Source organism: Perognathus longimembris, chromosome 6 (assembly GCF_023159225.1).
Source record: "Perognathus longimembris pacificus isolate PPM17 chromosome 6, ASM2315922v1, whole genome shotgun sequence".
Taxonomy (NCBI): Eukaryota; Metazoa; Chordata; class Mammalia; order Rodentia; family Heteromyidae; genus Perognathus; species Perognathus longimembris.
In genome coordinates, this window is record NC_063166.1 from 77,414,318 (window position 1) to 77,426,608 (window position 12,291).

General features: G+C 59.5%; 1 protein-coding gene across 2 annotated transcripts; it reads left to right on the forward strand.

The window, feature by feature from the left end:
• Positions 1-9,079, forward strand: Slc2a10 (solute carrier family 2 member 10). Of its 2 annotated transcripts, XM_048349558.1 has the most exons (6): positions 1-55; positions 3,054-4,286; positions 4,769-4,891; positions 5,743-5,878; positions 7,440-7,550; positions 8,308-9,079. In XM_048349558.1, the coding sequence occupies exons 1-5, from the start codon at positions 52-54 to the stop codon at positions 7,516-7,518; spliced, it is 1,575 nt and encodes a 524-aa protein (XP_048205515.1). In that variant the 5' UTR covers positions 1-51; the 3' UTR covers positions 7,519-7,550; positions 8,308-9,079. The 2 variants fall into 2 exon arrangements, with proteins under 2 accessions (XP_048205515.1, XP_048205514.1); XM_048349557.1 differs by having other exon boundaries at positions 7,440-9,079.
• Positions 9,080-12,291: the final 3,212 nt, after the last annotated feature.

The following is a 12,291-nucleotide window of genomic DNA, read 5'->3' on the forward strand; positions in this document are numbered from 1 at the left end:
GGACCGAGGCCCGCGCGCGGGCCGGGAAGTTGGTCCCCGCCGCCCCTCGCCATGGGTAAGTCCCGAGCGCAGCCCGCGCCCCGGGTCCCGGAGCCTCCGACCTGGGCCGGGCCGGGCCGGGCTGGGGCGGGCCGGACAAGGGGGGGCGGAGCGCATTCCCAGGGTCCCGGGCCTGGGAAAGGAGGAAGCGGAGGCCCAGGAGGCCACAGAGGACGGGACCCACGGGGACCGCTGGTCTGTCCGCGGGGACTGGGGTTGCCAGCGTGTTCCTTAGTGAAGATTCCTCAAGTAGATGCTCAGTAAAACCAAGCAAGCATCCCTCCTCCCCGGAGAGGCGGAGACGGAGGGATGGGAAGGAGAAGCTGCGGCCCTGGGCTAGAGAAAAGCTTCCAGGTGGCAGACACTGGAGAGGGTTGGCAAAGAGGGCAGATTGCTCAGATCCCGGCCCTGTGACATAGATGCTGTGCCCAGTGCTTTGGCTTCTCTGTGCCTCTGTGGTTCTGCCTGTAAAATGGTTCTGCTTGTGCTGTAGAGTCAGCAAGGGGACTGGGGGCGGAGGGGGAGCTCCCCAACAGAGGATGGGGGAACCCCCCAACAACAGGTGTGCATACCCAGATGAGCCAGGACCAGGAGGGACAGTGGTGCCCCAAGACTCTGCCTGCCACTGGGTTCCCGGGAGTTTCCCTTCCTCCCCAGCTCTGCCCCCTACCCCCACCCCAACCCCAGCTCTGTCTTGTACCTCACAGGCCTCCCTCGCTCTTATGCGGGTCAGAGGCTGTTCCGGTCCTCAATCTGCTTTTCCCCCTCTATAGAAAGGGGGTGGTGGCGGTTCCCAGAGGCCCTTATTGCTGTGCAGGCTCAAGTCCCACACCTGTGATCCTTCCTCCTTTTCTTTTAGAGAAGGCTGGCCATGGCTGGCCTTCGATTCTGGATCCTCCTTCCTCTGCCCCAGAGCGTGGGGATTACAGGTGTGAGCCACCACACCCAGCAGACAGTGGGATGATAGACCATGACTTTGGGCCTCCCACTGGACCGAGGGAACCAGGTGAGGGGTCCTCCCTTTCAGCTCAACAGGAGCCCAGGGACTGACTGGCAGGGGACTCTGTGCTCTCCCCTCCGTGGAGTTGGTCAGCCTTTGCACCTGGACAGAGTGTCATACCGACGCTGTTGACAGGGAGGAGTTATTTATTTTGGCTCCGACTGCAGGTGTTGCATGCCTCGTCCTCCGTCCTCCGTCCTCCTCTCTGTTGGTTCTGGGTGTGGGGTGAGGCTGGGGTGGAGGAGCTCAGGGAGGGAGCCAAGGAGGAGGGGACCCCTGCACCAGGCTCAACCTTCAAAGGCATACTCTCCCTCCAGTGAGTCTCCAGAACTCCCCCACCTGGTGCCCCAGCTGCATGGCAAGAATGCTAACTCCCCACACCCTAACCACTGCACCCCTGTTCCAGTCTCAAACTAACAAGATGCATCAAGTATGTCTCCTCCCGCAAACTATGCTCAGTTCCACTCCAGGAATCACCATGGACGTCACAGCTTGGGCCCTGTCCCAAAGCCTGAATTCACACTTCCCTGAGACTCAGGCCCTATGAACCACGAGCCCCCAGGAAAACGAAAAGAACAGCAGGCTGCTAGTGGCTCCCACCTCTCATCCCAGCTCCTCAGGAGGCTGAGGTCTGAGCATCGTGGTTCGAAGGCAGTCAGAGCAGGAAAGTCTGTGAGACTCTGATCTCCAGTGAACCACCAAAAAGCCAGAAGTGGCGCTGTGTCTCAAGTGGTGGAGTCCGAGCCTTGAGCAAAAAATTAAAAATAAATAAATAAAGCCAGGCAAGAGTGCAAGGCCCTGAGATCAAGCCCCAGGACCAGCACAGAACAGCCCGTCCACTGAGCTCTGAGGGGCGGGGCCCCATTGGGTACAGCCCCATGACCTCTCTCAGGCCGCCTGGGCCTTTCCTTGGCAGGTGGCCCACGTTCCTGGCACCTCTAACTTCCTGGGGCCTCCATTGCAACCCAGGCTTCGCCCCCTAGGCACCGCCCACGAGGATCCTAGCCCTGAGCTCCCAGGTCTACTTTTGCAACCTCTCCAGATGCCTTAGCTCCGGCTTCACTAGGGCTTTTCTAGCCAAACTGCATGCTTTTCAAAGCAAAAAAGTTCTCACTGTAACCCTGGCGCTGTGCAGCCAGTGATAAACATGCTACCGGACCTCTGGGCTCCCTGTGATTTCCTCTGCCGATTCATTCGCCTGTCACCTTTAAACTCAGCCTCCTACAAAGTCTCCGGGCATGGACAAAGTACAGACAAGTCTTTTACATGATTATAACACACAAGAACAGGTGTTTCCATGTCAGACATCATGTGCCCAGACTCCCCTACCTGCATTTCTCTCTCTCTTTTTTTTTTTTTTTTGCCAGTCCCGGGGCTTGAACTCAGGGCCTGGGCACTGTCCCTGAGCTTCTTTTGCTCAAGGCTAGCACTCTGCCACTTGAGCCACAGCGCCACTTCCAGCCTTTTCTGTTTATGTGATACTGAGGAATCGAACCCAGGGCTTCACGCATGCTAGGCAAGCTCTCTACCCCTCAACTATGGGCTTTCCTGCCCCAGCTGACTTTACACCACCATCCTCAGACCTCAGCCTCCACTCATAGCTAGGATGACAGGCCTGAGCCAGGGGCACCTGGCTCTTTTCATATATTTTTGTGCCAGTACTGGGACTTGAACTTGGGATCTCTCTGCTTTTTTGCTTTACCACTTGAGCCATAGCTGCACTTCTGGCTTTTGGGTGATTCATTGGAGATAAGAGTCTCACGGACTTTCTTACCCAGATTTAGCTGGAACCGTGGAGCCTCCTGAGTAGCCAGGGTGACAGGTGTGAGCCGCCCATAAGGAAGTCGTTTTTCACGCTGAACTTGCCAACAGCCAGCTCTGTGTCGCGTGACTTCCCCCTAAGCTGGCGTGCTCACGTGGCTGGGCAGGGGACGAGGGGTGGCGGGGTGCACGGATACGGGGCGGAGGCTGTCCTGAGGCGAGTGAGTGAGCCCCGTGCCGTTTTGTGTTGCAGGCCGGCCGGCGCGGGTGGTGCCGCTGTGCGCGTGCGTGTCTTTGCTGGGCGGCCTGACGTTCGGGTACGAGCTGGCCGTCATCTCGGGGGCCCTGCTGCCCCTCACACTGGAGTGGGGCCTGAGCTGCTGGGGCCGCGAGGTGGCGGTGAGCAGCCTGCTCCTGGGGGCCCTCCTGGCCTCGCTGGCGGGGGGCGCCCTCATCGACGGCTGCGGCAGGAAGCGCGCCCTCCTCGGGAGCAACGCGGTGCTGCTGGCGGGCAGCCTCGGCCTGGGCCTGGCCGGCTCCCCGGCTTGGCTGATCCTGGGCCGGCTGGCGGTTGGCTTTGCCATCTCGGTGTCGTCCATGGCCTGCTGCATCTACGTGTCGGAGCTGGCGGGGCCGCGGCAGCGGGGCGTGCTGGTGGCCCTGTACGAAGCTGGCATCACCGTGGGCATCTTGCTCTCCTACGCCCTCGGCTATGCCCTGGCGGGGGCCCCCGGGGGCTGGAGACACATGTTTGGCTGGGCCGTGGCGCCGGCCGGCCTGCAATCCGTCAGCCTCCTTTTCCTCCCGGCGGACGCGGAGGACGCGGCTGTCCTCGGGGACCTCGTGCCGCTGCACGGCGCCGAGCCCCCCACGCCGGGCCCCCCACGGCCACGGTATTCCTTCGTGGATCTCTTCAGAGCCAAGAATAACATGCGGGGCCGGACGGCGCTGGGCCTGGGGCTCGTGCTCTTCCAGCAGCTCACGGGCCAGCCCAACGTGCTGAGCTACGCCGCCACCGTCTTCCGAGCCGTGGGCTTCCGCGGGGGGTCCTCGGCCGTGCTGGCCTCCGTGGGGCTCGGGGTGGCCAAGGTGGCCGCCACCCTGGCCGCCCTGGGCCTGGTGGAGCGTGCGGGCCGCAGGGCCCTGCTGCTTGCGGGGTGCGCGCTCATGGCCGTGTCGGTCAGCGGCATAGGCCTGGTCAGCTTGGCGGTGCCCGTGGGCCTGGGCCCCAGCTGCCAGGCCGTACCGAGTGCCGCCCGGCAGACAGCCCTCCCGGGAGGCACTGCCCTCCCTCCCCAACCAGGAGCCAGCAGGGACCCACGGCGGCCCATCTCGTCACCCGCGGGGACAACCACTCCCCATCCCGGAGTCAGCAGCGGCGTCACGGAGCCCCCGAGCCCCGCCCCCGAGCGCCTCCTGCTTCGCTGGGCCGCGCTGGCCTGCATGCTGGTCTTTGTGAGCGCCTTCTCCTTGGGGTTTGGGCCAGGTAAGGGGGATTTCCGGCAGGTGAATCTGGAACCTTCTCCTCTACTTTGTGAGCAGTCTAAAGCCAGGTCGGTGCAGGCAGGAGAGGTGGACAGCCTGGAGCTTTCTTGCCCCTTGGGGACTTCCAGGCTAGTTCCAGAGCCACACCCTGACTGTGGTCCACACTTAGATTTTGTCCTGGCAGTCCTGGGATTTGAACTCAGAGCCACATGCTTGCCAGGCAGGCGCCTTCCCAGTGAAGCCACTCCTTTTTGCTTTGGTTGTTTTTCAGGTGGGGTTTCCCCTTTTTTTGCCCTGGATGGTCTGGACCACATCTTTCTCTTTACAGTCCAGGAATAACTGGGATGAGATGCGTGCACTGTCACTCCCAGCTCTCCTGGTTGGAATGAGGTCTAGATAACTCTGCTAGGGATAGATAGCCTTGAACTGTGGTCCCTTGAACTGCCAGGCCCCCGCCCCAGCCCTCCCAACCTCCCGTTCTAGTGACCTGGCTGCTTCTCAGCGAGATCTACCCCGCAGAGATCCGAGGAAGGGCCTTCGCCTTCTGCAACAGCTTCAACTGGGCCACCAACCTCTTTGTCAGCCTCTCCTTCCTGCACCTGCTGGGTGAGTCCTCCGGCCCTGTCCCCGGGCCCCGCCTGGGCCCAGTCCCACCTCGATCCATACAGAGCCAAAGCTCACGGCTCTGCCAGGCCTAAGGGGCAGGAAATCCGATACAGCCCAACTTCCTAGCAGAAGGCAATGTTTGGTGTTAAAGCACTGAAGAGAGGAGACGGGGGCTTCAGGCAGCGGTGACCCCCAAGGCCCCAACACAGGTGTCAGCCATCCTGAGTTTCATGTGCAGGCAGGCCTGCCCCAGGGTGTGCAGAGCCTGTGACCGGCTCGCCTCAGCAGCAGCTTTCCCATTGGTTCCCTGAGAGTTCCTGGGACTTCCTGGGATCACCCCTGATTGGCTCAACAAGATCACATCCCCCTGTCCTCCAGCCAACCACTGGCTGTTCTGACTCCTAGGGCTCCTTCCACGGTAGACCAGAAACACAGCCTCCCTCAGTCCCGCCAGGGAGGCAGGAGATGGGAGCTGGTCCTCCCGCTCTCAGCCCCAGCTTTGGGGCCAGGAAGCTGCTTGGAGATGCGACCTTGGTCGGTCGAGGAGAGAAAGGCATTCAGATCCTGCACAGAGCCGGGTCCCTTCCCGCCTCCTCCCGTCCTCCTCGCCCCCCCAGGACGAGCCGTGGCCGTGTCTTCCTGGACCCAGGCCGAGCTGGCTGGAGCTGGCTTTCCTGAGCCACAGTTCAGTGCTGGGGTCTCCGCACCACAGCCTTAACTCTGGGGGTGGCTGTGTTCTGTGGCCGCCTGGCTCCGTGGCAGAGGCTTCGGGGGGTAACTGACTCCTGCCCCACCCAGGCCACGCCAGGTGCCCCAGCTCCTGGCCCACACGCGCGCCTTTGGGTCCCCAGGTGCCATTGGCCTGTCCTGGACCTTCCTGCTCTACGGGCTGACCGCTGCCCTCGGCCTGGCCTTCATCTACTTCTTCGTCCCTGAAACTAAAGGCCAGTCACTGGCAGAGATAGAGCGGCGGTTCCAGAACCTTCGGTAGGAGGAGGAGCCGGAGGGCGTGGGGAGGGGGGTCACCTGACTGGGGCAGGGGGATGGCCAGCATGCGGCCTCCTCTCCCTCTCTTCCGATGCCTGCCATCTGTCTCCCTGCTGGACACCATGACTCTGGTCCCCTCCTTCTCGGCCAGCAGGTGTCCTGCCTCGAGCTGTCTCCCTGCGGTGCCCTTTCACTGTCCCTGAGGCCCGGCCCTGTCACCGCGCTGTGACATGGTGCAGGGCACCAGGAAATGGAATTGTGTGTGAATCCGGGGACCCAGGGCCTGCCTCAGGGCCGCGGGCTTGACCTGGTTTTGCTTTTGAGATGTGGTCTTGCCACTACTTTTGCCCACACTGGCCTCAAACTCAAGATCCTCCTGTTTCTGCCTCCCGAGAAGCTGGGATTACAGGCAGGCTCCACCAAGCCCAGCTTGTGTAGTGGAATCTTAAAACCACAAACCCTTGGTGCCAGGGAGCTTTGGGGAGCAAAAGTGGCACGCCTCTGGCCTGTGAAAGCTTCATGCAGTGGAAGCCAGTGGACCCTGGTGTACTTTTCTGGGGGCCGGATTTGGTGGTAAGGGGGACAGAAGAGGCAGGGGTGGTCAGGCAGGAAGGACTTCCCGGAGAAGGCAGAAGTTTCCGTTAGTAAGGAGGCAGCTGGGGCTGGGAATATGGCCTAGTGGTAAAGTGCTCACCTCATATACACAAAGCCCTGGGTTCGATTCCTCAGTACCACGTATATAGAAAAAGCCGGAAATGGCGCTGTGGCTCAAGTGGCAGAGTGCTAGCCTTGAGCAAAAAAGAAGCCAGGGACAGTGCTCAGGTCCTGAGTTCAAGGCCCAGGACTGGCAACGAAAACCAAACCAAACAGTAAGAAGGAGGCTGTCCTGTCCATGAGGGACAGGCTGTGCAGGTAGAAGGGACAGCACAAGCAAAGGCCCTGAGGCAGAATGTATGAGCCATACACAGGGAAGGCAGGCATCAGAGCAATTCAGAGTAGGCTTATACCCAGGAGGTGAACCTTCAGAGAGAATTTGGGGGGTACAGTCACACCAACTGTGGTACAGATGGACTGTGGGTGTGGGCATTCATGGCCAGGTATGCCAGGTATTCTCCCTGAGTGAGGTAACATTTTTGGGGTATCGGTTGCCTTCACTGGTGTATTTCTGGGACCTTGGCCAGCACCCCAAGTCACAGCACTGCTGTCAGTAAACACGGCTGCCTGTAAAACATTCTCCCTGAGCAACTGAACAAGGGGGAGACAACTCCCCATTTCAGACCTGGGAGCGAGCCTGCTGGGCTGAGGAACAGCATGCGCAAAGGCCCTGTGGTAGAAACCAGCTGGGTGTTTTGGAGAGAGAGACGGGAGGCCAGCGTGGGCAGGCGGGTGAGGAGGGGGATAGGGTGGGAGCGGCCGGCTGAGGGTGTCAGGATGCAGACCTGTGTGTTGAGGCAGGGGTGAGGGCGGGAATGGGGATAGGAACCGGGTGACGATCTGCCGCCCCCTCCCCAGGGAAGTCCCAGGCCTGCCACCCCCTGACCCTTCTCCTTCTCTTGGGCAGGCTCCCCCTGGGGGCTGGCCATGGGCAGAGCTCTCCTAGCATCCACTACCACCTCGTTGAGTTCTCCGAGGCCTCCTGAGTGAGTCTGCCCTGCCCGGAAGATTCTGGAAGGTTGGTGTCAGCAGATCTCCCACTCCCTGCTTACAGACACCCAGAGCACAAGTTGCAGGTGGTCGGTTGGAAGATCCCCAGCCCCGGAGGAGGGCTTTTTATTGTATCTGGGGTGCGAGGAACGGAAGTCAGAGAACCCTGAGGGTTTCGCCCCGTGCCTCAGTTTCCCCCACAGTGCATACAATGCGTCCTCACTGCACCATGGATTGTCTCAAGAGCACTGGTCCTGTAGGCAGGGGATTCTGGAGCCACCCCTAACTTTGTACCCAGTAGTTCTGGGTCACAGGGCTGAGGAGAGAGGTGCGGATCCGACGGGCTTCCCAGAGGAGGAGGCGCCAACCTGAGCTTGCTGTGGAAGTAGACAGAGAACAGGGCCCGGGAGCCGGACGCCTAGCCTCCGGAGCCCTTTATAAACCACGCCCGCTGGGGCCTTTTCACCACAGAAAACCTCCTGGAGCCCAGACGCCAGGCGGGAGGGGCCGCCTGGCTCCCGTCACGCAGTGTGGTTCCCAGCGGGCGCCCCCCATTCTGCTGTGTGCACGGGGCAGCCCCTGCCCTGCCGTCCACCCGGGTTCTCACTGCTGTGTGGGTCGTGGTTTGATGGAGGAGGGGAGGCTCCGGGACTCGGCTGAGCCCGGAGAGGCGGCGGGAGGCAAGGGCAGGGTGGAGACCCGGCCAAGAGGCCCGGCTCCGGCTCTGCCTCAGTGGCTCTGCAAAGCAGCCCTGCCTGGCTAAGCCTCGCCTTCCTCGCCTGCAGAACGAGGACGATGGGAACCCTTGCTGGCCAGGTTCATTGAGACACTGACCAGGAAGCCAGTTTCAACGCTGTACAGGGTAGCGCACCCACGGAATGCGCGTGTCCAGGGCTGAGTGTGGCAATGCACACCTGTGGTTCCAGTTACTCCGGGTGGGGGTGGAGATAGAGCCATCAATTTGAGGGTAGGCAGTGCAGAGAACAAGTTAGGAAGACCTTATCTCAAACAAGCAGAACATGGTGGTCATACCTGTAATCTCAGCTGCATAGGAGGCGGAGGTGGGGTTTGAGCCTAGGCAGAAACACAAGACGCTGGTGGGGGCGGTGGGGAAGGGGTAACAACACAAAAAGGTTTGGGGGTGTGGCTCACGCAGTAGAGTGCTTGTGACAAAAATAAATAATACGAGGAGAACAGATTTCCAAATAGGTGATTGGTCTGACCGAGTGAGGCTAAACCCTGAAATGAAATGACACAGCGCAACCCAGTTCTCCAAAGTGGTCTCGTGTGGCGTGCTGGGCCGCAGCACCACAACAGGAGGGTGCAAGTCGGGACATGGTGCTCACTGCTTTAAGTCCACGTATTTAATTTTATTTCTCTCCGAAGAGCTCTGGCTAGTTTGGAGCTGCACTTTGCAATCTGGCCACCAGGTGGCAGGCTTCAAGGACTGACAGGCAGCCGTCATCTGAAGACAGGGTGTCCCCAGAAAGGGACTGGAAAGGACATTAATGCACACCCCCCCTCCCCCATTTAGCTCTTTCTGTACTGCTACATGTTCCTGTGAATGCTCTCATTTCTGTAATAAAGGGATGAGCTCAGTAAAACAAAATTTCTACGTCTTATTTCTTACTGTAGAAATTCTAAAGCAAGATCAGACCCACCTCCATTCTACTGAGTAAGACTAACTGTATTTTGGTGTGTTCATTTTTACTCCTTTGTCGGTAATGAGAAATGGAGCCACTTGAAAATGAAGGCAGGGCCCATAGCGCACGCCTGTAATCCTAGCTTACTCAGGAGATCTGAAGATCCCAGTTTGAAGCCAGACCAGGAAGGAAAATCTGTGAGATTCTTACCTTCAGTTAATAAGCAAAAAGCCGGAAGTAGAGCTATGGTGCCAAGTGGTAGAGCACCAACCAGTCTGGGACAAAAAGGCCAAGCTCGAGCATGAGGCCCTGAGTTCAAGCCTCCATGTTCTCACACACACACACACACACACACACACACACACGAAGGTAGGTGTGTAGGAATGTTCACAGCGGATGATAGGTTATACAGATTTTCCCTTCTGACTTACCAAGCGCTGCGCTTTTGTGAAGCCAGGTGGGGAAATGCATTGCCTCTGCTATGGTCATGAACAGTGTCTGCACTTTCTCCCAGCATCTGCCTCTCTTGTTCCTTCTGAGCGGGTAGAAAATTGAGCTACGCCAGTCCCAGGACCACGCCCACTCTTCCTGGCGAGGGCGGATCCTGCCGTTTTCACGCCGTGTCTTGTGTCTTCTTCCGGCTCTGTGGTGTGCCGTTTCCGTTTCCCTTGCGTCCGGCGCTGTGACGTGGCTGAGCTCTTCCAGGTCTGGGGTTCGATGCCCTCCTGTGTCTGCGGTGTGGCAGCTGGACACCCCCTCCCCCCATTACCAAACTAGGAGCCCGACTGTCCCTCTGGTGCCACCTGCCATCGGCTGTCACTCCTGAAGGGGGATCCAGACACCATGGCCTTCTGACCACATCACCTCTGTGGCCTCAGTGGACCTTCTCATGGTGACCTTGAAGGCCTCTCCAGGAAGTCCTTGGCGAGGCAGCATGGGGCTTCATGAGCAGACACGAAGCTTTCTCTCATACCAGCCGTTCTGCCTCGGTTGGGAGCTAACGGTGAGGGGACAGTTTCCATCTGCTATGCCTACTAACCCCCGGAATCTCTAGTCCCCCAGCCCCCCCTCCATCACCAGCAAGCAGCCTTGCTCCCACCGGGTGCCTGTGGCTCACACCTGTACCCCTAGCTACTCAGGAGGCTGCGATCCGAAGATCATGATTTGAAGCCAGCCGGGGCCGGAAGGCCCATGCGCCGCCCTCTCTACTGACCTCTGGCTGGGGACTTTTTCTTCCCAGAGGAATGAGGTAAGAAGCCCCCTAGCAGGACCCCACTCCTCTAGTGGGACCCCCCAGATCGGCCAGCATTCACCCCACTGGCCCCACTCAAAGTGCAAGCCTCTGTTTTCCTTGCTGGCCCTGTTTTCTTGGGGGACATCAGTGCCCCCCACACCGGGGATCTTTTCACCACCTTTCCTCGTCCACAATGGCGCTGACTCTGCGCGCTGTTGTTTTCTTAGGTTGATGGGAGGCCTGGGAGAGTAGGCCCTGGGGATGAGGCCGGCCAGGGGCAGGTGACCTTCATGGGGGTAGCCTACCCCCATGAGGGCTGAGTGGACTTAGGAGGGGGCCGGAAGGGGGTGCCCGGGAGAGCAAAGATTTCTAGAAGGGTAGGGAAATCCGTTACAATCCCTGTCACCTGCTTCTGGGACTGGGAAATTCTGATGGGCAGCCCCCCTAGCCAACATCCCCCACCTTCTTGCCCTTCCCCCTTCCCCCCTCCCTGGAGGGCCCCCTTGAGAGCTGGGCGGATGCACTGCAGTTTCAAGAACTGAGCAGCAGAGGGCGCAAGAGCTCCTTTGTAGCCGCTCTACCCGCCCATGCAGACTGCTCGCGCATGTGTGTACATGTGCAGGCATGTGCGCGTGTGTGCATGTGTGCACCCATGTGTGTGCATGTGCGTGTGTCTGTGTGTTTCTGTGCTGGTACTGAGGCTTGAACTTAGGGCCTGGGCACTGTTCCTCAGGTTTCTCCACTCAAGGCTAGCGCTTTACCACTTGAGCTGCAACTCCACTTGGGGCTTTCTGGTGCTTCATGGGAGATGAGAATCTCACAGACTTTCCCGCCCAGGCTGGCTTTGAACCATGATCCTCAGATCTCAGCCTCCTGAGTAGCTGGGATGACAGGCGTGCGCCACTGCACCCACTTAGGCATCAGGCAGAGGTGCAGAAACGCAGGCAGAGCAGAATAGTGAGCTGCCATCCAGAGCCGGCCCTGGATGGCTGGGCGTCGATGGGGCGTCGATGGAGGGTCTGTCTCCCAGCCTTGCCTGTGGTCAGTGTGGTTGGCTGGTGGTCAGTGTGGTTGGCCGGTGGTCAGCATGGTTTGCCCATGGTCCCCTGCAGCCAAGGCCGTCGGGTGTGGGAGGAGCTAGAGAGGAAGAAGGTGCTCCCTGCACCTCCATGTCCGGCCTTTTGGTGGTTCGCTGGTGATAAGAGTCTCCTGGACTTTCCTGCCAGGGTGGGCTTCCAGCTCAGCCTCGGCTCTCGGCCTCCTGAGTAGCCAGCGCTACAGGCAGCTGGAGAGACGGGCGGGGCGCTGGGGCCCTGGAGGCGCCGGGGATTCTGGGAGCCAGCCTGGACACTGTTCAACCTTCAGGGGTTGTCAGTGGACCCTGTGTGGAGGGAGAGAGGAAAGAAAGTTCTAGAATGAAGGCCAGAGTGCTAACCATCTGACAACTCCCCTCACCCTCCCCCCGCCCGATTGGGCTTGAAGTTTGGGTGTCTTCTCCCCAGGAGTTTGAAGATGCAAATTCTTCTTGTCACCAGGACTCACAAGGCTGCCATGAGCTCCCCCCCACCGCAGCTAATCACGTCTCCCCCCCCACCCCATTAAGTCATTTGGGGCCGTTCCTAGGGAAGGTTTTCTTCTTCCCCAAATCTCAGGCTGCCTCATTTAGGCCCGGTGTTTAGGCGGAATGTAATTAACACATTCCAAACCTGCTTTCCCCTGAAATCCAATCAATTGTAACTCATTTTCCAATCACGCCGCGCGCTCTAATTGTGGGCCTTGGCCTCGGCGAGCAGCCGGTAAGTGAATTATCGCTTCGCTCCTCAGAAAATTGGGCTCTTTACGCCGGCGTCTCTCCCCATTACCGATGAGCCTGCCCCAGCTAATGGAATCAG

What these genes read in the sequence shown, in the direction of transcription:
- Slc2a10 (XM_048349557.1), top strand. An exon ending in CTCCTTGGGGTTTGGGCCAG is followed by an intron (nt 4,287 to 4,768) that starts GTAAGGGGGATT and finishes CTCCCGTTCTAG; the next exon opens with TGACCTGGCTGCTTCTCAGC. An exon ending in CGGCGGTTCCAGAACCTTCG is followed by an intron (nt 5,879 to 7,439) that starts GTAGGAGGAGGA and finishes TCTCTTGGGCAG; the next exon opens with GCTCCCCCTGGGGGCTGGCC.